General features: G+C 47.3%; 1 protein-coding gene across 2 annotated transcripts in view; it reads right to left on the bottom strand.

The window, feature by feature from the left end:
- The window catches only part of GNB5 (G protein subunit beta 5), a 70,979-nt gene extending 44,091 nt beyond the window's left edge, over window positions 1–26,888 (bottom strand). The window contains exon 1 of one of the 2 annotated variants that reach the window (XM_040620627.1): window positions 26,643–26,888. In XM_040620627.1, the coding sequence (XP_040476561.1) occupies window positions 26,643–26,754 (112 nt within the window). In that variant the 5' untranslated portion in view covers window positions 26,755–26,888. Of the gene's footprint in view, window positions 1–26,483; window positions 26,503–26,642 lie in introns of those variants that run through there. The other variant, XM_040620628.1, reaches the window with a different exon arrangement.
- Window positions 26,889–27,216: the final 328 nt, after the last annotated feature.

The raw sequence follows: 27,216 nt of genomic DNA, 5'->3' as shown, positions 1-27,216 counted from the left end.
TAGGTTGTATTTCCATTTTATAACTGGGTAATATTTATCTAAAATTCATTCCCATTTTACTTCTTGAAAGGATCTGAAGTAAGCAAAATAAAAGACACGCATACACCGTGATATAGATAGGTATATGTGTGTTTATATATATCCTATGTATGTAACACATGATTTATATGTGGCCTTTTTTTTTGTGGAAGTAAGTGTAAAGGAGTTCAGCCAGCTGTATCGTTAGAAGGTGCCGTCCCCACAGAACTTCTGTCATTTCGATATCAGCCACAAACTTGGAGCCCCCACAACCACCCTGGAGTCTGATAATTTGCTGGAACAACCACAGAACTCAGGGAAGTGCTATGCCAGGCTCACCGTTTTATCGGTGAAAGGATACAAATCAGGACGCGCGAGGAAGGGTGCCCAGGGCAGGAGTCTAGGCGAGAGTCTAAACCTGAGCTTCCAAGTAAAATCCCCTCCAGTAAAGTATCGTTACCTCCTGGCCGCCCACGCGTGAAATTACACAGAGTGCTAGCAACCAGGGACACTTTCACTTTGAGTCTCTGCTGTCAGAGTTTTCCCGGGGCTCGGTCACACACGGCCCCCTGTGGCTGACCCTCGAAGTCTCAGGGTGTCTAGAAGTTTAGGTGCGTACCTGTAGTTGGTCTCTGAGGAGGTCAGAACGCACAGCGTGTGCCCTGAAGCCCCGTCGTAAATCACGCTGCTAGACTGTGCCGAGCCAAAGCTGTTCCCGTCAGGCAGCCGTTCCAGGGCTCAGAGACCTCCCAGCAGCCCAGGGCAAAAGCTGACCTCGTTAGGTAAGATCAGTTCTTATTAGAATCAGTACTCTACATTTTTAAAAACCCTGGGGTGAGATGTTTCTAACGGGGCATGAATATTACTTGATTGCATAGAGTTGAAGGAGTTACATCATTTCTCAGTATTTTATACTCAGATATCAGGTATACAGGTCTATATTACAAAGAAGATATATTGGGTAGATCATTCTGCAATATGCAATGGATATAATAACATAGTGAGCAAATATATTTTTTTTGTTTTATTTTTTTAGAAGGGAGAATGAACAAGTAGGGGAGGGGCAGAGGAGAGACTCTCAAGCAGACCTGCTGAGCAGGAAGCCCAGTGCGGGGCTCCATCTCCTGACCCTGAGAGCAGGACGGGCCAAGAATCAAGAGTCAGCCAGCTTAACCAACTGAGCCAGCCAGGCGCCCCGTGGTACAATGTCTTTAACCGTAGTTTGGAACCATGATCTGTCAGCTCTTTCTTGTTTGAACCCAGTGGGAAAATTTCCATGAGGCGAGGGCAAGCAGGGAAGAGAATAATTTTTCAAGGCCCGGGTAGACAGGTTTTGTGGTGACAGCTTCCTCAGAGAGGAGGAATGGCTGGTGCCTTGTCTCTGTCATATCTGTCTCCCGGCCTGACATGAGGTCAGTGCCTGCTGCTGCCTCTCCCAGCTTGTTGGGAACAAAGCGGAGGAGTTCAGGTGTAAATATTGGTGTAATATTAACAAATGTAAAATCGGAGGCCCGATGGGCGAGGAAGAGCATTAAAAAACTAACGAGGCAGGGATGCCTGGGTGGCTCCAGCCGGTTAAGCATCTGCCTCTGGCTCAGGTCATGATCCTGGGGTCCTGGGATGGAGCCCATCGGAACCTCTCTGTGCAGCGAGGGCTTTGCTTCTCTCTCTCTCCCTCTGCCGCTGCCCAGCTTATGCTCTCTCTCTCTCACTCTCTCTCTCAAGTAAATAAAAATAAAATCTTTAAAAAAATAATAAAATATGGGGTCCAGTGGATGAGAGGAAAGAGCATCAAAAACAAAAAACTAGAACTAGGGTCACCTGGGTGGCTCAGCCAGTTGAGCAACCAACTCTTGGTTTGGCTGGGGTCATGATGTTGGGGTTGTGCGGTCGAGCCCTGCCTCGGGCTCCAACTGCTCGAGAGATTGTCTCTCTCCTCCCCTCTGTTCCTCCCCGATTCGATTGCTCTCTCTCTCTCTTTCTCTCAGATAAAAGCTTTAAAAGAAAACTAAACTGAGTCAAACTGAATCCCCATCTTAGACAAAGCATCTGCTCAGACCTTCCCTAGAACTGCCCGAGAGCCACTGCGGATGCTTATCCTAGTTATCTAGTGATGACCTAATGTGATGTTTTCAGCCATGGCTTTTGTGACAGCCCTGTAACTCTGGCGATCCGCACAAACCACTCCTTCACCACATTCTCTCCATTCTTTTTTTTTTTTTTTTTTTTTGAGACTAACAGGGACATATATTTATCTCCATCTGCCTGACTGATGGGTCTGTTTCTTAGTTGGTTCCAAACTTGAAAGCTAAAATCAACAGTATTGACACAATCCTTCTCAAAAAAAAAAAAAAAAAAAAGTGTTCATACCTTTATTTATATATAAGTAAGTATTTTTATTTGAAAGCCATATCCGAAAGACTTCACTCGGGTATTGCATACGTGATGCAAGACGGTTCACAAGGCACTGGACCCGGTGTCCTGGGAATTTAAAAAAGGTGCATAGGACACATGCCGGTAGCCTCCAAGCAAGTGGAGCAAAAATAGCAGTGATGACCACTTCTAAAGACTCTGTTGTGTGTCAGGGGCCATTCTGAACTCTTTAGGAAATCTTCACACAGCTAATGATGCGTGGTAGGATCACTCCATTTTATAGTTGAGGAAGCGAGGCTCAGAGAACCTAAAACATATAAGATCACAAAATGAGTTAGATACTAGAAGCTGAGATTCAACTTCAGATGCAAATAACCCTAGTAATGAGTATCCCGAAAGTGGAGCTATAGAAATTCCTCTGAAGCTTCGGCACAGGAGAGCGCCTCCCACCCCAAGGGGTCTGGGGAAGCCCAGCGTCCACAGCATACTGGTTCAATACCCAGCCTAACTTTTGCAAATCATTCTCACTCACAAGCTTATGAATTACTGGTAGAGACTTCCCAGGTCCACACCTGCCCCCTTGAGCAGTTGGAAAGGCTCAGGGGCCTAGTCCCTCCCCAGGGCGCCAGAGAGTGCCCCTCCTAAATGTCATTGCTCATTAAAAGGAAGCTGGGCTCCTTGGAGTAAGGTTGACTGTGGGTCTGGAGCAGGAAAAGGATAAAGTGAGCCTAGGATATTTTCTTGTTCCAAGCAAGGAAACATTCAAGGACCAATAGGGTCCCTATCCGTCCCAGAAACAGGGGCTGAGGGCCTCCACTGTCAATTATTGGGACAATGTGAGCATCACATGGAGTAATGACAGTAATGGCCCATAACAGAGTTGAGAGAAAAAGAGTCCATGGGTGTACAGTGATACTGAGAGAGGAGGGGACTTTTCTTTACAGAGTATCAACCTTAATACATGCAGAAGGAATGATCAAATCAGAGAGTCACCATTTGTACTCTAAAATAATGTAGGTTCAAACTACGGTAATCATGCTAAAAACTATTGCATGAGAAGTTGTTGGAAAGCAGACTATTCATGAATCTCAGAAGTATCAAACCCTAATTATTACTAATTAATTACAAGCAAGTCACATTTACACGGAGAATCTAGTACTCCCCACCCTGACCAAGCGATCAAAGTCGGCCTCACCAGTCTTGAGACAGTAGGCATCACAAAACTCCTAAGTGAAGCAGCAAGAAAGAAGTGCCGAGCATCCTGCATACTGGGATTACCTAAATGTTATACTTGCATATGACCATTGGGAAACAATGTGACAAGTCCAGTATGTGACCTCCTACAAGACAGCCTTAGATCTTGTCATGAACAGCAAAAACAGAAGTGGAAGGTCTGTTCCTAAATTAAAATATCTTAAAAGCTATTAAAACTGAATGCCACATATGAACCTTGATTGGGCCCTGTATCCCTGGGGACTGACTAGGAAAAGGTGAATACGGATAGCTGATTACACCGTGTACGGAATTTGTGTTAGTTCTCTCGAATGTGATAATGACACAGTGGCTACACCTAGGAGAATCTTCTTTTTTTTTTTTTTTTTTTTTTTTTTTAGAAGAAAATGTAAATTTGCAAATTAGTATTTCGTCATAACATGTAATGTCTGCATTTCCCTTCGAGATTGGGCTCAGAATTTTGCTCCCCACAAATGTGACAAAAGGCTAAGTTAGTGAATGTAGGTGAAGGGAACTGGGTGCTCACTCTACTATTTTAACAATTTAGTACATTTGAAAATCTTCACCAGCGTTGGGGGAAAGTTCACAATACACCATGCTGCCAGAGGAAAACACTTTGAACAGCTCGCGTGAAGAGGAGAATGTATATGGGCATGGCTGTTGTCTTATGTTAGCACTTCCTGACCCTTCTTTCTTTCCGTGCTAGTGGTTTGGATAAGTGTTCTGTGTATCCACTGACGTTTGACAAAAATGAAAACATGGCTGCTGCCAAAAGAAGTCTGTCGCTATGCACACCAACTACCTGTCGGCCGCACCAGCTTCACCAACTCAGACATGCAGGTGCGTGAGGCGGCGGTGTGGTGGAGTCAGCCGTGAGGCTGGGCAGTGCCAGAGGGCCGAAGGAGGGGTGGCAAGGAGGAGGAAGCTTGCCAGTGTCCCTCTATTATTGTGTACTATGACCTCATTCAGGAAGTATAGTTAGCATACAGTGTTATATTAGTTTCAGATGCACAGTATAATAATTAAACAATTCTGTGCATTTCTCGCTGCTCTTCATGACACATGTGTTCTTAATCCCCTTTATCTAGTTCACCCATCCCTCGCTCTGGCAACCACCAATTTGTTCTCTGTATTAAGAGTTTGTTTTTTGGTTTGTCTCTTTTCCCTTTGTTTTTGTTTCTTAAATTCCCTCATGTGGTAAATCATGTGATGACATGCTCTCTGACTTATTTCACTTAGCATAATCTGTAGCTCCATCCATATTTTTTGCAAATGGCAAGATCCGTCCTTTATGGCTGAATGTATTCCAATGTGTGCATATATCTGTCTGTCTGTATCTATATCTGTATATATCACATCTTCTTTATCCATTCCTCATGGATAGACACCGCAAGGTTGCTTCCATAATTTGCCTATGATAAAATCATGTTGCAATGAACAGGAGTGCATACGTCTTTCTTAATCAGCATTTTTATTTCCTTTGGGTAAAATACCCATAGTGAAGTACTGGATCGTAGGTAGTTCTATTTTTAACTTTTTGAGAAACCTCATACTTTTCCACTGTGGCTACCGGATTTGCATTCCCACCAAGCAATCACAAGAGGGTGCTGGGGCCTGGGTGGCTCAGTCGTGAAGTATGCCTTCGGCTCAGGGCATGATCCGAGGTCTGGATGCGACTTACCAGGAGCTCCCCTGCTCACTGCCTAAGGGGAGCCTGCTTCTCCCCTCTCCACTTCCCCTACTTGTGTTCCCTCTCTCGCTGGCTGTCTCTCTATTAAATAAATGAAAATAAAATCTTAAAAAAATAAAAAAAGGGTCCTTTTTTTTTCTCTGCATCCTGGCTAACACTTGTTATTTCTTGTGGGTTGTTTTTAAAGATTTATTTGTTTGTTTGACGAGACAACCAGCGAGCGGCCTGGCAGAAGTGGAGAGGAAGGAAGCAGCCCAAGCGGAGGAGCTGATGTGGGGCTCGATCCCAGAAGGATCGCGCCAGCAAACGCCGCGAAGCGCCCTGCTGTGTTTTGGTGCTAGCCATTCTGACAGGTGGTGATATCTCACTGTAGTTTTCCGTGCATTTCCCTGATGATGAATGATGAAGTGGCATCTTTTCATGTATCTTTTGGCCACCTGTATATCTTCTTTGGAAAAAATGTCTATTTAAGTCCTCTTTTATTTTTAACTTGGATTATTTGCTCTTTTGGTGTTGAGTTGTATAGTTTCTTTCTATATTTTTGGCTATTGATCCGCCCATCAGATATATCGTTTGCAAATATCTTCTCCCATTCAGTAGGTTATCTTTATGATTTTACATTTGGCGGTTTCCTTCACTGTGCAAAAGTCTTTTATTTTTGGTATAATACCAATAGTTACTTTTGTTTTTTGTTTCCTAGCAGAAGGAGACATATTTAGAAAAATGTTTATATATTATTATGTCAAATAAATACACTACTATCGTGTTTTTCTTCTAGGAATTTTATGGTTTGAGTTCTCATGTTTGAGTCTTTAATCCAATTTTGAGTTTTACTTTCTGTGTATAGGTGTAAGAAAGTGGTCCAGTTTCATTCTTTTGCGTGTAGCTATTAGTTTTCCACTGTTGTTCCAATACCTATCTTCTTCCTCTATTGGGCTATTCTTTACCTCCTTTCCTGTCTATTAATTGACCATAAAAGCATAGGATTTATTTCTAAGCTCTCTATTACAACCCATTGATTATACGTCTGTTTTTGTACTAATACACCATAATGCTCTACAGATTTTTACAGCTTTGTAAGTTTCTCTTGAAATCTAAGTTGTGATACCTTCAGCTTTGTTCTTATTTCTCAAGATTGCTTTGGCTATTTGGGTCTTTTGTGGTTTCTTTTAAGTTTTTAGGATTGTTTGTTCTAGTCCTGTGAAAATGTTGTTGGTATTTTTAACAGGTTGTAGTAAATCTGTGAAATTACCTTGGGTAGCGTGGACATTTTAACAATATTGGTTCTGGAGCATGGAATCCTCTTCCCCATTTGTTTTTATCTTGTTTATATTTAGTTTCTTTCATTGATGTTTTATAGTTTTTTTCGAGTACAGGTCTTTCACCTCCTTGGTAAGACCCTTCTATTGTTTGTATTTTCCCTTTGTCATTATGTAGTGCTCTTGTCTCTCGTTACAGTCTTTGTTTGAAGAATCTATTTTGTGCAGTGTAGAGTTGCTGTCCTGGTGTGTGCCTTAACAGGAGGCCATACTCTAGCAGCTGAACTCTAAGAAGAGCCTCTGTTGTTTTCCATTGGTTATCATTATTATTTTTAATAAATCAAACATGGGAAAGTCAAGGACTATGAATTAATGACAGAGCTGAAGGAATACACTGGATACCACGTTAATCATCCTCCTCTAATTTGACTTGGTGGTCGTAGGGTGGAACAGAGAGAACATTCTGAGGGGTGGAAATTTCTGTCTTTCAGTCTGAGTGGTGGTTCGAGGCGTGCTTTACGTGTGTGAAACTTAAACAAGCTGCTGAGCTTCAGGTTGTACTCTTTATGCACCTCAGTGCACCTCCACTTCCCCTTGTTTTAACAAATGCCAAAGACAAAGCTTTCAACAGTCAATCTGTTTCCTACTTTGAATAAACTACAAGGTGAAAACAATACAACTTCAAAACATTGACCAAGTTGCTTAGCAAGTCATAAAGGATCCTCAGTTTATTCATTCCTTATCTATTTGTAAATCTTCGCAGGTGCCCACCACCCACATTGCGGACCACCACCGGTTCTGGGGGTGGACTTCGCTCACCACTCAGTCTGTTCTCAGGACCTTCATGGAAACCATCTGTGATTGAGCAGCGGGGAAGCTGAGACTCAGAGCGGGAGGGTGGTCACTTGGAGCTTGCACAAAGGGCTGCCTGAGCCGAGGCTTGGAGAGGGTGGCCAGGGAAGTGTGAGGACAGCCCAGAGGGGACAGGCAGCCTGAGAGGTGGACAGGGGCCAGATCACAGGGCCCCCACTGCATCTGGCCTGATGCTGAGGATGGGCGGGGAGCCATTGCAGTGCCAGGTCAGATTTGAGTTTAAGGAGAACAGTATCTGAGTCAGATTAAAGCCTTCAAGTGGCCCACTCTGGTTTCTGTGACTAAGAGGTCAGAAGGAGGCGAGACTGGTGGCAGGAGACCCGGTGACTGGGGTAACTTTTAATTGCTGAGCAGAGGGTATTCGGACTTGGGGTGCAGTGTTTGCACCTGTTGTTTGCGACCAGGATTTACTCACAGACCACTGTACAGTAGGGGCACTGTGGCCGGAATGACCGCCGTATGGCAGAACCAGACCTCTTTGTGGCCGAGGAGCAGCCAAACAGTGTGGATGAAGGGAGGCTCAGAGGGATCATAGACAGTGAGTCTTCAGACATCTGAAGTCCCTCTGGTGGGAATCCCATCCTCCCCCGCCCCGTATTGCCACAGGTGCCGGAGGTGGAGATGGCCTGTAAAGGTAGAAAGTGCTTTCCTCTGAACAAGCAGCTAGCCCAGGAGGTGAGAAGGTCCTGCTGGCTACCTCCGTGGGATGCATTCTGGGAGACAGAGCAGGGCTAAGTATTTGGCTTAAGAATCAGTGACTGGGATCAATTCTGTAGCTTCACTGTATTCTTTTTTTTTTTAAAGGGTGCATTTTATTTATTTGACAGAGATAGAGACAGCCAACGCGAGAGAGGGAACACAAGCAGGGGAGTGGGAGAGGAAGAAGCAGGCTCTGGGAGGGAGCCTGATGTGGGACTCGATCCCAGAGGCGCCCGGAAGGATCACGCCCTGGGCTGAAGGCAGGAACTCAACAGCTCATACCTTCCCAGGGCGCCCGTTGCCTTCACTGTATTCTAGCTGGTCAGTCTAAACAAGGTTTATTCTACTTTCTGCTTTTTCTCACATGAGGAAAATGTGAAAGTACATTTACCTCTCTCATAAAGATCTTCGAGGACCGATGAGATGATTTATGTAAATACTTAGTTCAGCCCCTGGTAAATATCAATAAATGTTAGGTTTGTGTGAGTCAGATGCACGGCCTGGTTTGGGTACCTTAATGAACCTTAAGCTTTCCGCCTTCATTTTGGTGATCAGGATGGAAAAAGAAAAGAAGTCAAGGCTGACAGAATACTGTGATGTTAAACTAAATTCCCTAATTCCAGAATAAGCGACTGACTGCAAGTTAGAGTTCTGTTTCGTGCATTTATTGGGTGAGTGTTTGGGTTGGTTTGTTTTAAAGGTACATTTTATTGTTTGACACAGAGAGAGGCCGAGAGGAGAAATAAAAGCACAGCTTAGGGGAATGGCAGGCAGGGGAAAGCGAAACCCAGAACCGGCTAGAGGCGATGTGGGGCTCGACCTCAGGACCCTGGGATCATAACCTGAGGTGAGGGGCAGCCTTAACCCAAGCTGAGCCACCAAGGACACCCGAGCATTTGGTTTTTAAATTTAGTTTTTACTTATATCGTAATGAAGTTCACAAAAATATTTAAGTATTTTAAGAGATTTTTACTATTAAGATTGCTGGGGCACCTGGGTGGTACACAGTCGTTAGCGTCTGCCTTCGGCTCAGGGTGATCCCGGTGTTCTGGGATCGAGCCCCACATCAGGCTCCGCTGGGAGCCTGCTTCTTCCTCTCCCACTCCCCTGCTTGTGTTCCCTCTCTGCATGGCTGTCTCTGTCAAATAAATAAAAGTGTCTTTTTTAAAAAATTTGCTTACAACTTTTAAAAACTATTCATTTCTTTGATTAGAGAATATGGTGTGGAAAGAGTCGCCAATTAAAGAGCTAGGCCGAGGTAATTGTTTAAAGCAGATTGTTGGGATGTCCCAAAAATGGGAATTATTGGCCCTTCTTGCAAGTGTTAGGACAGGAATGGGTGTGGGCCAGGAAGACGAAGGAATTACAACAGATTATAAAATATAGTACCCAAATTAGACCCAGTCCAAGTCTGTGCATTCACAAGCTGCTTTTCAACCAGTCATCTTGTTGGGTGTACCAGGCCTACCACTTGAAGGAAGCCAAGGATGGAGGAGTCCATGAACAGCAGCAGGAGCTTTGCAGCCTTGGAGATTCCCCAAAATTTGAGAGCTGCCCCTGAGTGGGAGCTTTGAGGAGGGAGCCTTGGGGCCAGCCCAAGAAGCCTAAGCTCTCTGGAGCTCACCCAGCTCTTGCTCAGGGAGGAGCTCAAAGCAGCTTCTCCCTAGCTGCAAGGGAGAGTCTAGGCCTCCCAGACTGCCTGGCAGAAACTCCAAGATGGTGCAGCCGGCAGGGCACCAGGCCAGACTGGGAGTAAATTCCCCTCCTTGTAGTGTGTTTCCCTCCTGCAGAGAAAAAGGAGATGCTAGCAAGTGCCCAGGCCCGGCATGTAAGAGGAAGGAAGAGAACAGGAAGGAAGGAGAGAAGAGAAACCAGCAGCAGGAGGAATTTGGAGGTGGGGCAGTCGGTGGGTGCACACGGAGCACGCTAGCAGATCCTTAAGCCTGGCGCTCAAACTTTCGCTCTCGTAATCTCCACCCGCAGAGGGCCCTCTGTGTGGCAGTGACACTGCAGAGCCGCTTTTTCCTGCACTGTCTTATCCACCTCATCCAGGCACTATGAGCGGCAGGAAGGTGGGTGCAGGGAGGCTGTGCCATCTGAGGCTTAGCCCTTGTGGCTCCCCAGCCCATAATCTCAGGACAGGCTGCCCTGGGCTCTGCAGTCCAATCAGCTGGGTTCCAGGCTCGGGCCACTGCCTCTCTGCTGCCCCTATTCCCAGCCCCACGAAGCTGCAATGCTCAGCCTGAGCCCAAGCCACACATACACACGCACACACACACATACACACACACACACCCGGCTGTGACCTAACTCTACCCACCATGCTTTCCCAGGCACCGCAGGTTCCCTCACAAAGGTGGCCTTTGTGCTTAGAAGTTACGAAGCTGCTTGAGGGCGCCTGGGTGGCTGGCTCAATCCGTTAAGCGTCTGCCTTCGGCTCGGGGGTAATCCCCGAATCCTGGGATCGAGCCCATGAAGCCTCGCTGGGAGTCTGCTTCTTCCTCTCCCACTCCCCCCACTTCCCTCTCTCTCTGGCTGTGTCTCTCTCTGTCAAATGATAAAATAAAATGCAAAAAAAAAAAAAAAGCTGCTTGAGGGTTGGCTGCACAGACCTTAGACACATTTTCCTAAAATCTGCCTTTGATCTTATCATCTCGCTTGGAAGCTTCACAGCTCAGTCTTGCCAGGCTAAGTCCTCACACCTCTCGTTTTGCGCAGAGGTAGGCCTCCCACCTGGCCAGCTCTCATTCAGCTTTGGAGAGGAGCTCAGATGTTGGAGAGTGGGTTTGCTGTCCCTCCCAGGGGCCTGCCTGGGTCTCAGCACTTCTCACTGTATTGTGACTCATCACCGTCTCGTCTGCCGAGATCCTCAGAAAAACTTGCTATACAGCAAAACCTTCCTAGACCTCCTGCAGCTCAGGGGCCCCCAACCATGCCAGATCTCCATAGCATCTGTGAAGAAATCAGGAAGGCTACTTGGAGGTTTGAGGGGGCCGAGGCTGGAGTGGTTTTTAAGGTGGGTCTCTCAAGGCGGGAAACTGGCTACCACAACATCGCGCTAGTTTTGGATTGGTGAGCCCATAGAAGAGTCTTGAGTCTGGGTGAAACGGCTGTAGTCTTAGTAAAGATAGAAGTTGTTTAGATTTAGTTCGCAGTCTGATCTTGCAGGAGCAATCCGTCCTGAGCAAGCTGCTAGATTGTTTTCGCTTGGTCTCAGTACGCCTGACAGAGCACCAAGAGGAAGTGTGCCTGGGCTCGGGATTGTTTAACACGAGGGCAGGGAACCCGGTTGGTGGCGGAGTCCTGCGGCCCGTTCTGTTCTTTCCGCACTCCAGGAGAGCAGAGACGAGGCACCATCTTTGCACAAACCCTATTGAGTGCCTGTTAGCAGAGCACCTGGATGTCGTCAGCACCCCTTGGGTAACTGATGAATCTGTGAGGGCATGCGTATGCCCTCTCAGGGGCCTTAGGCCATCTGGGGCACTGCCCTGCTCTGAGGACAGGCAGCCCCAGGGGCACGAGGTCTCACAAAATGCTGCCTGACGGGGTCCAGTGCTGCTCCGAGGCGAGTGCAGTGATGGCGTTGCTGTCAGCTGAGGTTTCAATGAGAACTGCGAGGTCTCGGGCCCCACCCCGGATGCATATGAGCAAGCAGCCCGGTGGCTGGGAGCACGTTGAGATCTGAAGCGCTTGAGGTGTCTGGTCTGCTCGTGGGGACCCGTAGTTCTGTTCCACACATGTTCGCAGGCACTTCGTGCAGGGCGCCAGGCAGGCCCAGGCTCTCACGAGACAGCGCGGAGGCCGGCTGGATTCGTACTCCGGAGGAGGACAGGCGCATAAACACATCTCACCGGACAGCGAGGGGCGTCACAAAGGAGCTTTTTTCCTTAGCACAGGAAATGTTCTGTGCTTGAATCCAGAATCTAGCGGGCGTGCGTGTGTGTGTGTGTGTGTGTGTGTTCCAGAGCCTCCCTTTTCCCGTTCAGCTTTAAGCATCCGAGTGACTCCCCCACAGGGTCACAATGACAGCAGTCTTCCTGCCCCTTCTCTGTGGACAGATCCTGACAGCAGCGCTGACGGGACGTGTGCCCTGTGGGGCGTGGAGAGCGGGCAGCTGCTGCAGAGGCTTCCATGGGCACGGGGCTGACGTGCTCTGCCTGGACCTGGCCCCCTCGAAGCGGGCAACACCTTCGTGTCTGGGGTAAACACCGAGGAGAATCCTCGCGGTCCGCCCAGTGCCTCCGTCGGCAGGAGGATTCTGTTGGCAATTCCTGCATCATTTTGGGAGTAGATCGGACGTTTCTCACAGAAGAATTGTCCTCAGCTCACACTAATCGCGCCGGCTCCACAGCAGTGGCAGTGCGTGGTGGGCGGTTACAGTGGGGGCTGAGGTCTCCCATTCTGCCGCTGACATTCAGTCTACAGTGGGATCCAGAATGTTCTCCTCATGTAGATACTGCAACCGAGGTGCATATCTGCCACATTTAAAAATGTTATTCCTCAAATAAACAGCAGAGTCAGCATCACGAGCACTGGAGATGAGCCATAAAGGTACCAAAGCCAGTCAGATGGCCGCTGAGGGTGACACAGCGTTGTGGTGTGGTCGGGGGCTTGGGGCTTGTGAGACACTTTCCTGCCTCACCCCTGCCGGTCGCCATCAACCCTTTCCCACCCCCAAGGGCACAGAGACAGAGCATTTGAAGGCTCAGGGTCCAGGCACACAAGACCCACGGTGGCACAGAGGAGCACTAGACTAGGGTCCCGGCTTTTGCTGTGTAGGCTAAGATTTCCTCATCTACAGCTGGGCATAACGCTTGCACCCAGCCCCCAGTCCCCCCGGATGTGACATGGAATATAATTAAGGTGGAAGAGTTGACGGTGTGTGCAGATGGCAGGGCGAGGTTTCTGTGGACAGCCAGGAGTAAGAATGGGGACTGAGCAGGCCGACCCTGGCTCAGGTCTGTCTCGCTTTCATCAGGAGAGAGGTGACGGGGCGTGCTGGACACACCATCACGTGCTATCCGCCCAGCTGGAGGACGTCAGGGCCCTGGGCTCCAGGCTGCTGCGTCTTGGGCCCCCAGGCATCCAGGCAGGAACTCGGTGGCCTGTAATCAGCACGAACCCCATTTTTCTTGGGTATACCTTCCATCTGTGTGTTTTCATTTCTACATGCCTTTCCAATAACTGTATTATCTCTCCTCAACTACAGTCTTTTTCAAATTGTTGACATCACTGTAGATCATATGTCGTCTCTTTCAGAGCACTAAACTCCGGCTAGGTTTAAGTGTCCTCAGAAGAACCGAAGGCCTCCTGATTGCTTTGTGCGTTCTCGTACAAAGATAATGAGGCGCTGAACCACTGGGTATTTCTGAGATATCAGCTATGGTACTTCATCCACTCCTTTCCCTGAGGTTGGAAACCAGCAACTTGAACACCAACTGAAGCTGTTGCTTCTTCTATTTGACCATTGAGAGTCTGCATTATACTATCAAGCTTGATAAACAGGATTGCTCGGCAGGAATGTGTCAAATGCTCCTAGATCCAGGGAAAGTATAATGTAAAAACCTCACGTTCATGATTCTCTGGGTCACGTTGGCAGCAGAGAGGGTTACAGTGGTGAGGCAGAAGCCCAGGACGGTGACTGCGCTGGAGGCCACAGCTAGGCTGGAGCTGGCGAGGTGCTGGCTCTCCCAGCCGACCCGCTGGGGTGCAGGTGGCCCAGCAGCACCGGTGCTGAGGCGCTGGTGTTCCCCCTTGGCTCACAGCTGTCCCATGCACCTGGCAAGGACAAAGCGGGGGTGGACCCACCATGCACACGGTATGCCCTGCTTTTCGGGGCCTAGGAGGCAGAGATGAAGAGAGGAGGGAGGAAGGGGAGGACAGAACAAAGAGACAAATGCCCAGAAGGAAAGTGAGAGCTCTGGAGGGTTTGCACCACACTTGGAGAGATGCAAAGAAAACATGCTGAAGGGGACAGCTGGGTGCCTTCCCTTGCTCCCCCCCACACCCCAAGACATAGAGCTCATCTTCTCAGGGCTTATTGGTTGAGGAAAGCACTCTTAGGTGAGGCTAGTCTCAGAAAAGCATGTTGTCAGCCATTTACCAATGGGAGGTAAACAGCTCTGTACATAATGAGCATGCCTGACCTTAGACAGGCCTTGCAATGGTCATAACTCTCGATAACTTTTGCATTCGTAGGGATGTGACAAAGAAAGAAGCCATGGTGTGGGACATGCGCTCCGGCCAGTGCGTGCGAAAGGCCTTTGAAACACACGAAATCTGACATCAACAGTGTCCGGTCAGTAGGTAGAATGTTCATGTAACTTCTCTGTTCTGCTGGTGATCCCTGGTGTGGGGTAATGCTTAGCCCAGGAACCACCTCCAGGCTCATTTTACTCGGCTTGAGAGAGGTCTCCCTGGCAAGAAAGGCTGACTTGTGGTAGCACCGAACAGCGCTCCAGATCTCTTGGAGATATTTAATTTAATGGCACTTAGAGTAATTGTTATTATCCTCCCTAAATAGAGTCAGTATTTCTCATTCATTTATTCGGCAAATATTTATTGAAATTTATATGCTAGACATTGTTCCAGGAACTTGTGAACAAGATAGACAAGGTCTCTACTTTCTTGCAGGAGATAAGACAAAACACAGTTAAATAAATGTACAATTTAATTTAAGATGGTGAGAAGTGCTATGTGAAAAGTAAAATAGGCAGATGGGAGGCTGGGTTATTGCTTAGAATGGTCAGGGAAGGCCTCTCCGAGAAAGTGATGTTTGAAAGAGCCAGGCTTGCAGAGAGAGCTAGGTTAAGATGAGATGTGTGGAGGACTGGCAAAGAGAGCCAGTTTAGGGGTGGCTGGCGTGGTCTCTGTTTTGCCTTTAAGAGATCACTCTAGCTGCTATCTGGAGACTAGATTTGTAGGGAAGCAAGAAGAGGAGTGTGATGGCCAATTAGAAAGTTGTGTGAGAGTTCAAGAAAAGAGCGGCGATGGCTAAAACTAAAGAAAGGCGTTGTAGAGACAGAAATGTCCAGAATTGTGATGATTCTGAGATTTTACACTAGCTACGAGAGCTATCAAATTTAAGGCTGCCACAGTTTTATGGATGCTGGTAGAAGGCACAGCAAGACTCCTGGATTCGAGATGAAGGGCCGGTTTATTACTCCTAGCAATGGCAGGAGCCAGGGTATCAACATTTTTGTGCTGGGGACCTGAGCCCCAATTCCACGAGGTGAAATGGAAGAGGCCCAATGCACAGGCCAGAGGTTGCATTTGGAGAAGAGACCCTGAGCTCGGGAACTGACCTTACACAGGGGCAGTAAGCAGTGATCCATTTACTAAGACATGAGACTGAGGAGTGCAGGCAGGAGGCGGTTGTCGCACATGGATTCGGAGCTCTGTTTTGGGATAGTTACACCTGAGATTCCTGTTATCCACAAGTGGAGATGTTGAGTAGAGTAGCAGGATCTATGAACTGGTTCCCAAGAGAGGCGAGGAATTGACATGTGTAAATTTGAAGACAACATTTGAAATATAATCATCAAAGTCTTCATTATACTTAGTGGGAAAGACACTAGACTTGTTCCCCTTAAAAGCAAGAACAAGATAACGGGGCTTATTTACATTAGTAATAGAAATGTTGATAAGACTTTGTAGGTCCTTGCCATCAATTGTAGGATAGAGAAAAAGGAAAAGGCTATTGCTTTTGGCAAATGTGTGCCGTAATTACCTAGAACATCAAAGGAAATTAACATAGATAGTAAAGTTGGTAAGATGCGGGATAGAGATGTGAAGCCACAAGATAAGTTAAACCCCTATATGTTCACTCTTTAAAATGCACATTCTCTCACCCATGTTGTTCCCCCTCCTGACCCTCTTCCTCTCACATCCATCAGGTCTCAGTATGGACTCTCCCCAGGGAAGCCTGATTACGAGAAGAGAATGAATGTAACAGTAATAAGCGTCATTTGTTGCATGTTTTCATTTTGGCACCATGTCAAAGTTCTTTGCCTATATTATCTTGTTCAGTCTTTACAACAGGGAAAATGCATCATCATCCTCATTGCTTACATAAAATGAGGAAACTGGTACCTGGGCAAGGTAAAGTCCTTGCCAAGGAGGAGGCCGTGGCCAGTGCAGAGATCTGCACAAGGCTTTGCTGTGCGATTCTAGTGTCTGGGCAGATAATCCCTTTCAGTCCGCGGGCTGAGCCAAGTCCCAGAAAAGAATGTGGTGTGTGATCAATGGAAGCTACGGTTACAGGTGGCCTGCTCTGTGTTCAGTGCCTGGTGCGAATGCACACATGATGTCAGTTACTCCTCACCAACACTCTGTGAGGCCACCATCACTAATATGCTTACAGGGAAGAAAACTAGAGCCAGTGAGGCAGCCAGATCGACCTCCCCTTCTGGGCTCTGTAAAGAGTGGTCATATGTCCCTAGCAGTAGGGATGCTGACTCCGATTCCCGCGGGCCCAGCCTGGAATAACCAGGTGGTTTCCAGATGATCCTGTTGGGCGTCCAGGATTGAGGAGTCACCACTCTGAATTAAGTGCTTTCACTGTCACACTTTCCCTCTGCAGGTACTACCAGTGGGGATGCCTTTGCTTCAGGATCAGATGACGCTACGGTATGTTCGTGTATCTAAGTTAGGAGAGCTTTTCTTATTCGGAGGGTAATGATTTAATTTCGTTATTCAAAATTAATGTTTTTCTGACTACCGGAGTAAAGTGAATTCATCGAGGCAAACTTGGGAAGGGGATTAAAAACATGTGGCTCTCCCCAGCAAGTAAAGTCTGATTGGGTGAATTCCTTTCTGTCTTTTTATTTTTAAAACAAAATGCTTTATAATGTGCTTTTTCCACTTAGCAGTGGATTGTGAACATTGTCCTGTGCCGACGTAGCCAATCTACATTGTATTTTCTTAGTGATTGAATGTATTCCATGTTACGGACATGCTGTTATGTACTTAAGTAGTCTATTTTTGGACATTTAGGTTTTCAAGTTTTTTCCTGTTAAGAATACTGCTATAAGTAAATATTTTGGATACTTATTATTTCTCCTGTGTCTCATCTGCCCTAGATGTGCCTTTCCTACACCTGCCCAGGCAGCCTAGGGAAAGAGGTTGGTCGGGGTTTTGCCAGGAAGGAGAGGAGGAGGGGGAGACAAATACAGTCTCAGATACTTTTTAAAAAATGAGAAATATACAAATTACTTATGCCAAAAAAGTATAGTGAAATATAGGGCGTACATCTACAGAAATGCCATCTATATGTAGACCGAAATCCCTTTAGCTATGAAGGGGTTGCCCCATCAATGAATACCCACCCCAATTTTCAAAGGATTACGATAACATGTAGACTGTTGACAAAGTAGAAAGAAATCCAAAATGGCGAATAAGCACAAGAAGCGTTTTCCAGACCACCCGTAATCCAGTAAATGCAAGTTGAAGTGATCGGAGGTGCTCGTTCGGATTAGCAGTGAAATGCTACATTGTGGACATGATGTGGTGCAAGGGCCTGGCGTGAGGCCCGTTGGTTCCCCCCCACTTCTGGAAAACAGTCTTGCCATATGAGCGAGCTTTCAAAACATCCCTCCTTTGATCCCAGTCATACTGTTTCTTGAAACAGTTTTACTCTGAGATTCTGTTCCTTAACTATTCTGAGAAAACATCCAGAGATATGTAACAAAGGAATTTTTTTACATAAAGATGGTCATCAAAGCATATGGTGCACTGGGTGTTATACACAACTAATGAATCATCGAGCCCATCGGAACTGGGGATGTACGTATGGTGACTAACATAATATAATAAAAAATCATTAAAAAAAAAAATAAGTATGCATACTCAAAACATTAAGCTAAATAAAAGCCTGACACAAAAGGCCACATGTATGATTTTATTTATATACGAAATAATCTGCTAAACAAATCTATAGAGATAGAAAGTACATTAGTGATCACTTTTTGAGCTAGGGAATTGAGTGTAAATGAGCAAGTCTTTTTCTTTCTGTTAAGTAATAAATGATTTAAAATGAAAAAAAAAAAAAGAATGGTCATCAAAATTTTATTTATAAAGGAAAAATTAGACACAATCCAAACTCTAACAGGGTATGGTTAAGAAACAGACTCAGTATATCCACACAAGGCATAGTCAACAACCAAGTTGATGGTGTGTTTTTGAAGATTATTTAATGACATGAGAAAATGCTCATAACCTGATAGTAATAGAAGTCATCATGAAATATCCACCCCATTTTAAGTACACACATATAACGGAAATAAGACTGAAAGAAATAGCCCAGATGTTAGTAAAAATGCCTCTAGGATTTGGGGTGACTTTTATTTTATCTTTAGGTATTTCTGAGTTTTCTGTATTTTCTACAATGAATATGTATTCTTAGGAGGAAAAAGGAGGGGTTTCATTTTGGTTTTTGTATCCCTCCAAATCTTCTGTATTTTCTGTTTCTTTGAATTTCCACCTGATTCATGCAGTTTAATAGGAATCAGGATTAAAGGAGAAAACAGGGTAGAAAACTAGAGGTATTTCCCTCATCCCCAAACTACACAAACCCTGCAGCACCTGCCTATAGCCCTGTGGTCCTCTCTTCACCAACCTGGAGCCAGAAATAAGTGTTTCTTTGTCTTCTTTGTCACCCCAGTGTCGCCTCTATGACCTCCGGGCAGACAGGGGGAGAGGTCGCCATCTAACTTAATACATAACGTGCCTATGTTCTCCTCTAGGGTTTTGATGGATTCCTGTCTCACATCGCGGTCTTTCATCCATTTGGAGTTTATCTTTGTGTATGGTGTGAGAGAGTGGTCAAGTTTCATTCTTTTGCATGTAGCTGTCCAATTTTTCCAGCACGATTTATTGAAGAGACTGTCTTTTTTCCACTGGATGCTTTTCCCTGCTTTGTCAAAGATTAGTTGCCCAAAGAGCCGAGGGTCCATTTCTGGGTTCTCTATTCTGTTCCATTGGTCTATGTGTCTGTTTTTGCGCCAGTACCATGCTGTCTTGGTGATCACAGCTTTGTAGTATAGCTTGAAATCCAGCCATGTGATGCCCCCATCTTTGTTCTTCCTTTTCAACAATTCCTTGGCGACTCGGGGCCTTTTCTGGCTCCACACAAATTTAAGGGCTGTTTGTTTCAATTCTTTGAAAAATGTCATTGGTATTTTGATTGCAATGGCCCTGAAAGTGTAGATTGCTCTGGGTAGCATAGACATTTTAACTATGTTTATTCTTCCGATCCATGAGCATGGAATATTTTTCCATCTTTTTGTGTCTTCTCCAATGTCTCTCAAGAGTGATTTGTGGTTTCTAGAATATAGATCCTTTACGTCTCTGGTTAATTCCGAGATAACGTATGATTTTTGGTGCTATTGTAAATGGGATGGATTCCCTAATTTCTCTTGCTTCAGTCTCATTGTTTGTGTATAGAAATGCAACTGATTTCTGAGCATTGATTTTGTATCCCACCACATTACTGAATTGCTCTATAAATTCTAGTAGTTTGGGGGTGGAGTCTTTTGGGTTTTCTATATAGAGTATCATGTTATCAGACAGCAAATTTTCTAAATTCTTATAGGCCATTTACACAAGTCTGTACCAGCAGTTGTGAGCATATTTTATTTAGTGTTTGCTTTGAAACGTCACATTGGTATTATTGCTGCTTTCCCCAACTTGGCATTAGGACAACCACACCTATTTTACGTCCTTCTCATGAAAATAAAAAAATTAATTAAAAAGATGACTCACCCAATTGATATGGGGCCTTCCTTATATAACGTGACTCTGACCGCAGCCCAGCTACTAATTATTTTTCCTCACTGAATTTTCCTTTCCCATATGTAGGTTTACTCCCAACCCACTCCATCCCATTTCTATCTGGCAAATCTCACATCTGTTAAATTGAAGAGTTATATCTTGAATGATGTCTCTAGAACCCCTAGTATGTGCCAAGTACTGTGCCGGCTGCTCGGGTACAGAAAAGAGTAAGACAGCCCCCGCTCTTCCTGAGCTAACGGTCTGCAGGGGGCAGATTGCAGCTGCCGTGCGGTGACAGAGGTGTCAGGGAGCCCAGGGTAATGTAGCTGACTCTGCTGACAGGTGTGCCATAAGGAGGAGATGTCACAGGTACCTGGTTTTGAAGGATCCACAGGAACTGGAGTAAGGAAAGGGGAGGTTGAATTACCTTCCAAATGTTGCACCAAGATACAGTCTTTGATGGTCACTATTGGTAGAAGATCTAAGGAGCTGAGGATGAAAAAATACCCAAAGCTAATCCTAAAAAACTCATTTTGCAACCCAGATGTCCGTTGATAGATGAATGGATAAAGAAGATGTGATATACAGATAGCGATAGCTAGCTAGCTACATAGATAGATAGATATGCATACAATGGCATACTCCTTATAAAAAAGAATGAGATCTTACCATTTGCGACAACATGGATGGACCCAGAGGGTATTATGCTAAATGAAGTAAGTCAGACAGAGAAAGAGAAATGCCATATGATTTCACTTATATGTGGTATTTAAAAAACAAAACAAACAAAAAGCAGAAGCAGACCCATAAATACTGCGAACAGACTGATGGTTGCCAGAGGGGAGGAGGTGAGGGGCTGGGCAAAATGGTGAAGAGGAGAGGGAGGAACAGCCTTCCAGTTATGGAAGGAATAAGTCATGGGGAGGGTGGGGGGCTGGGGTAGCCGGTGACGGGCATTAAGGAGGGCACACGCGTGAGGAGCACTGGAAGTTATACGCAACTGATGAGTTACTGAACACTACACTGGAAACTGATGACGTACCATATGCTGGCTAATTGAATTTAAATTAAAAAAAGAAAAAAGTTATAAGTCACAGGGATAAAAGGGGATAACAGCATAGGGGAAACAGTCAAGGATATTGTATAGAGTTGTATGGTGACCGATGGTAGCTACACTTGTGGTGAGCAGAGCACAATCTATAGAGCTATCGAATCGCTGCTGTCCACCTGAAACTAATGTAACATCGTGTGTCAACTATACCTCAATTAAAAAAATACAAATAAACAATTTAAAAAATATGGATTCCGTCTGCTTCTACCCTTGGATGGAATGAGGTGGGATATAAAAACCCTCAAACACGCGGATGGAAGGAAAACATCTGCCATCACATTAGCTCATTTGTGCTTGACATTTTGGAATTGCTCCAAAAGATACATTAGCTACACACAGAAAAACCTCCGCAGAATTCCCTAATCAAAGCTTGGCAGGCTAAGCAATGGCACAGTCTTTCAGACAGAGGACTATGTGGCTCCGTACAATAATTTCAAAATATTGACATTAAAAAGAATGGCAAAATGACACAGGGCGCTGTTTAATCCACTGTGTTAAACTAAAGTTAGGCTCCAACTCTCTCGTACAGTCGCAAGGGCGCTCCCAAACAGTGAGCACAAACATAAGATCATAAGCTACGAAATACACCAAAATACCGGAAGCGGCATGACGAATGGCTTGTTTTCTTCTATATTTCTAAATCTGTTACAGCGGGCCTCAGTTTCTTAGGATGGTACCCTAGAGAGCTAGCTTGCGTGCAATTGCGAACGCAGAGCCAAAGCCAGGGGAGAGGAGATGCCAGGCAGTTTTGCTCTCGGCTCCCTCTCATGGCTGCAGGCAGCAAGTGCGAGAGCAGCAGGGAGAAGATTAGTTTGCAGGGAAACTCTTGTCTAGCCTCGGGACATGCAGCATATTTCCTGAGAAGGTGGAACAAGTCAGTCAACATACTTGCTTCAGACTAATCGAGAAATTCGGTTTTCCTCGATTTCTCCCTACACCATAAAATCAGAAGAGTCCAAGGCTGCCGTCATAATACAGCCTTTGAGAACAAAACCTTTCACAAAGCTACACTTAGAACAGATAGAAAAGTGAATAGCATCTGATGAGAGGTCTGGCGACTTGCCCAAATTTCATCTGGATTTGTACTTAGAGAAATTACACAAATCTTCTTTGAGTGGCTTTGTTCCTACGCTAAATTAGAATCTGCCCCCAAAGAGGCTGGGAATCTGGAAGAAGCCCCCCATAGCCCCACGAGGCTGCCATACGTGTTGGCTGAAATAAACACAGCATGCCTCCTGCCCTGCTTTCAGCCTGTTTTCTGGATCATTCTTCAGGTTAATTTCAAGTTAAGGACTCCTTAAAGTTGAATTCGCTTCTTTGTTCTTGATCTTGACTCCCATTCCACTACTCATTTTTTATTATAAAAGCAGGACATGCACAGATGGGTATAAATTGAAAATACCTGCACCTCCCCTCACTCCCCTGGGCCCTCTCTAGAGATAACAAGTTTCTCATGGATCCTGCCACAAATTCAATGCATCCCTTGTTGTAGCTAATGAGATCATGTTATACCGTTTGGGACTTTTTTTTTTTTTTTAAGATTTTTTTATTTATTTATGTGACAGAGAGACAGCCAGCGAGAGAGGGAACACAGCAGAGGAGTGGGAGAGGAAGAAGCCAGGCTCATAGTGGAGGAGCCTGATGTGGGGCTCGATCCCGGAATGCTGGGATCACGCCCTGAGCCGAAGGCAGACGCTTAACGACTGCGCTACCCAGGCACTCCTACCTTTTAGGACTTTTAAAATTTTACATTGAGACCTTTCCATAAACACACATGGATTTTCCCCCCTTTCTAATGTAAATCTCAACTGCCTGAGAGATGGCCTCGCAGGATGAGAAGGAGAGCTATACTAGGAGCCTGAACCCTGGTGTCTACTCCCCATTCTCCCTTAGAGTAGCTACAGAATCTTAGGGCATTCCCGTAACCCTTCCCTGGATCTCAGTGGTCTCCTCATCCATAAGGGTTGTGGGGCGGAGAAGGAAACTTTTCGTGCCTGAGGACTGAGGCTGAAGCAGGTGACCCTTCTAGTCTTGAGAGCCTGTGATAGGACCTCCAAAGATGTCCATGTCCTAATCCTTGGAACCTGTGAATATGTTACCTTACATGGCAAAAGGGGCTTTGCAGACGTGATTAGGCCAAGGATCTTGAGTTGGGATGATTACCCTGGTTTACACAGGTGGGCCCACTGTAATCACAGGGTCCTTACAAGAGGGAGGCAGGGAGACCAAGGTCAAAGAAGGTGAGGTGATGACAGAAAGCTCAGAGGATGTGGGGCCACAAGCCGAGGATTGCAGGCAGCCTCTAGAAGCTGGCTATGGCAAGGAAGCGACTCTCCCCTAAAGCTTCCAGAAGGAATGAAGCCCTGCTGACCCACTTTAGACTATGTTGCTTTAAGTCCTTATGTTTATGGAAATTTGTACAACAGCAATAGGAAACTAATACAAGCTATAACGTCATGATTCTAAAATGCCTTACAATCAAGCAAGGAAACACTTACCCATGGCAGAAGGTAAGCAGAAGGCAATAAGGGAGACATCTAGGGAGAAGGAGGAAGCTCTGGAGGAGTAAGGGGAACGGCAGGGGCACGGGGCTTGGGGCTATGGAGACTGACGCAGGCTGGCTTCCCCTTGGGCAACCCATATAAGCCATTTCCTCTGTTTAATGCTGGCCAAGGGTCTGACTTGGGGATGAGTGCCCAACGGTATGGACACTGGTCTGAGGGTCAGAGGGATGGGAGCTGAAGACGTGAGGGTCTGGAGTTGGGTGAGGTTTGCTTTTCCTCCAAGTTCAGGCTATTTTGTTGTGTTTTTAGGCAAGAATTTGGGCAAGTCAGAGCTAACAGAGGGCTGATCAACTCTTCCAGTTTGCCCAGGACTAACGGGTTTTCCAGAATGCAGGACTTTCCATTTAAAACTGAGAGGCCCAGGCAAACGGGATGCCTTGGCCATCTTAGCTTGTGGCCTGAAAAGTTTCCCCAGCTAGAGTAGGGGTCACAGGACTATCTAAAGCATAACACCAAAATGCAAAAATGACAGGCTCAGTAAGAGGCTGAGAGACTGGCAGAGAGAAGAGCCCAGTGATCATGGACCATGGAGATCTCTGGGGGAGAGAGGAGGAGCTGCTCTGAGCGCTAACGAGGTCCAGGAGGCTGTGATGGAGTGAGAGGCCAGCGTGTTACGAGGGTCACGCTTGTGAACCCTGAAGACACCAGGGATGGGGCAGGGCTTAGGTCAAAAGGAAGGCTTACGTTATGTGATAAAGTCCTTAAGAAATGAGGCAGACTGGCCGGAGAGGTCAGGAGCCAGCAGCATGGAGAAGGGGAAAACCGATGTCACTTGAACGACAGGAGCCTCAAAGGAGCGAAGGTATTATACAGGAGTAGAGGAGAAGTGTTAGGGGGGAGTAAAGCTGCAGGGGGAATAAAGGGGAACATGGCCATATGACTTCTAGTCTTTTCAACTCCAAAATTCTGACTTCTATGCAGGTGGGGCTAGATCTTTCCACTGTGCGTCCAAAATCTGGCCCTGGCTTCTGAGGGTATCGCATCCTTGGCAGGACGGGGGTTCCCTGCTGAAAAGCTCTCCCTTGACTACCTCTCTGCCTTAAGGCCATTTCCCAAGCCACAGAAAAGGCTGAGAGGTTCCCAGCGGGCAGTCTGCATTGCTGATGAAGAGAGTTTCTGGAGAACCCCTCTGCACAGAGCCCGAAGGGGTAGGACGCAGAGTTGAAGTGAGGCTGGGCTGGAGTTCTGGCTGCCTGGGCTGGAATCCTGTCTCACTGCTTACTGGCTGCAGTCCTCTGGCAAGTCCTTTCACCCCTTGGTGCCTCAGTTTCCTCATCTGTCACATGTAGAAGTCAGACGACCTACCTCAGAGGCACCGACACCACACTTACAGCATTATCGACAGCACCTGCCAGTGTAGAGTGAACTGGGGCAGACTTTGTCCAGTGCCTCCCAGTTTCTGTTCCCTACCACTTGCTGATACCAGAAACCCAACTTTATTTGGGGACGACAATCTCTCTAGCTCACTTCTCCCTTTCCCAGCTGCCTTGCAGTAGCTGTGTGACCCACTTGTGCCCAATAAAGTACAAAAATCTGTTGGGAGAAAGGAGGTTTTGAGGAAAACTTCTGCTTTCCTGATAAGAAGGAGAACCAGAGGCTGGTGCCCACCTTCCCCCTTCTTCCTGCCCCAGATACAGAAGTTATGTTTGGAGCTGTGGCAGCCATGTTATAATCATGGGGCTAATGCCAGTGTTCTCAGGGTGGCGGAGAAGCAATTGCCTGGAGCGTGGGTCCCTGATGGTACACTAGGCAGCCGATCCAAAGCTGGTGATCACCTACACTTGTAACTGTTACATAAGGAAAATAACTCCCAATTTGCTTAGCTACTTTATTTGGGGTTTACAGTTAATTGTAGCTGGATACATCCCTAAATGATACAGGTTTTTAGCGTGTCTCCAATTTAAAGGAGGTTTTTAGCGTGTCTCCAATTTAAAGGAGGTCCATACCAAAGCACAGCACACTCTAGATTCAGGTCATCCTTCTATCAGGTGATTTTCAAAGAAAGGCCTCAGGTGCTAAACGACCTAGCACGAACCCCGCGTTTCTTCTCCAAATAGATTTTAAAAGGAGCACAATATAGAGGAGTGCCTGAGGGTACCGTGGGGGAGGCTGTAATTAGCAAAGGGGAGCTGCCACCCTCAGAGGTGAAAAATAAGCAGATAAAGCCACTTCCCCAAGCCTGGCCCTGAGCCCAAACTCTGCTGAGGACAAACCATCTGACGGTAAAGGGGAGCAGATCCCACCAAGAGTCATTTAACCTGGCTATTTAATTGCTCACTCATAAAAATCACGGAGCCGTTTCTAAATTATGGTAGTGGTCAATAAGTAAGTTTATTTACGACTGCTATTGCTCTTTTATGCCAATCTCACTGCATCCATTAAAAGCTTCTTCAACAGCCTTAAATAAATGGTTGGACTTGGTAAGCTCCTCTGCTTTTCTTCCCGCATCCGGTTCTCCACCCCCCAGGAAAGGGGGCAGACTGGAAAAATGAGGTTTTAACTCAGAGTCTGGTTCCTTGTAAAAGCAAAATGAGCAAAGACACAACAGTGATGGAGAAAGCTAAACGGTTGAAAAACAAAACAGGAGTTTAGCCTAGGCCTCGCCCACAAGGGCTCGCTGCGCTGGCTACTGCCGACACCCCCCTCCACCCGGCGCGGGCAGGATTGCGATCAGTCCGCATCTTCCAGGCAGGTGATGGAGGCAACTGGTCCCAAGAACCTTGGGGGAGGGAGAACAGCGGCCAGGGGCGGCTACCACAGGCGCCCCAGCCCAGAGGCGGAACGGTCTCCCAGCCGGCGGGGGCTCTGCAAGGTGTCCGGCGCCTCCGAAGGCCGCCCGGCTCCCGCCCCACAGCCGCGCAACCCGGGGCTCGGGGCCGCAACCCGCGCCTCACCTGGCTCCCGGGAACCGGCGGCCCATCGCCGGCGCTGGCGCAGGCCTGGCTCCCGCCCCGGGCCCAGCAAACCACCCCCCAACCGCGCTCCCCCGGGGGCCGGTCTGGTCTCCTCGGCCCGCCTCCCGGCGCGCAGCCCCCGCCCCGGCCCGCACTCACGCTCCACGTCGTGCAGCTTGGCCCGCTCCTCCTCCAGTTTGCCCTTGAGGCTCTCGGCCTCGCTCTTCAGCGACGCCAGGGTCTGGTTCTCGTGCAGCCCGTCGGTTGCCATCTTCGCGCCGGGACGCGGCCGGGAGGGAAGCGGAGAGCGGGGATGCGGGTGAGCGGCGACGGAGGCCCGGCCGGCGAGCGGGCGGGAGCGGCCCCGGCGCAGCTCCAGCCGCCTTCTCCCCGAGCGCGGCCCCGCCCTCCGGCGCTGACGCGGGCGGCTGCGAGCCGAGCTGCGGCGGCCGACTCCCCCCTCTCCGCCCGCCGCGTCCGCGGACACCCGCGCCCCCTCCGCGCCCCCCGCCCTGGCACCTGCCGCGCGCGCCTGGCGCGGTGCCCAGGGCGATGCCCTCGGTGACGCTGCTGCGCACACCACCCCGGAGAAGCAAGCAGTGTCGTGCCCATTTTACCGGTGGGAAAACCGAGGCTCAGAGAGGATAACGTGACCTTCCGGAGGCCGCGCACTTAGTGAAGGACCAAACTGGGATTCCAACCCAGGGCTGCCCGGCTCCTGGGAGCTGGTGAA

This window comes from Ursus maritimus, unplaced genomic scaffold (assembly GCF_017311325.1).
Source record: "Ursus maritimus isolate PB19 unplaced genomic scaffold, ASM1731132v1 scaffold_35, whole genome shotgun sequence".
Taxonomy (NCBI): domain Eukaryota; kingdom Metazoa; phylum Chordata; class Mammalia; order Carnivora; family Ursidae; genus Ursus; species Ursus maritimus.
Note: the sequence above shows the minus strand (reverse complement) of the source record. Positions and strands in the feature narration are given on the sequence as shown.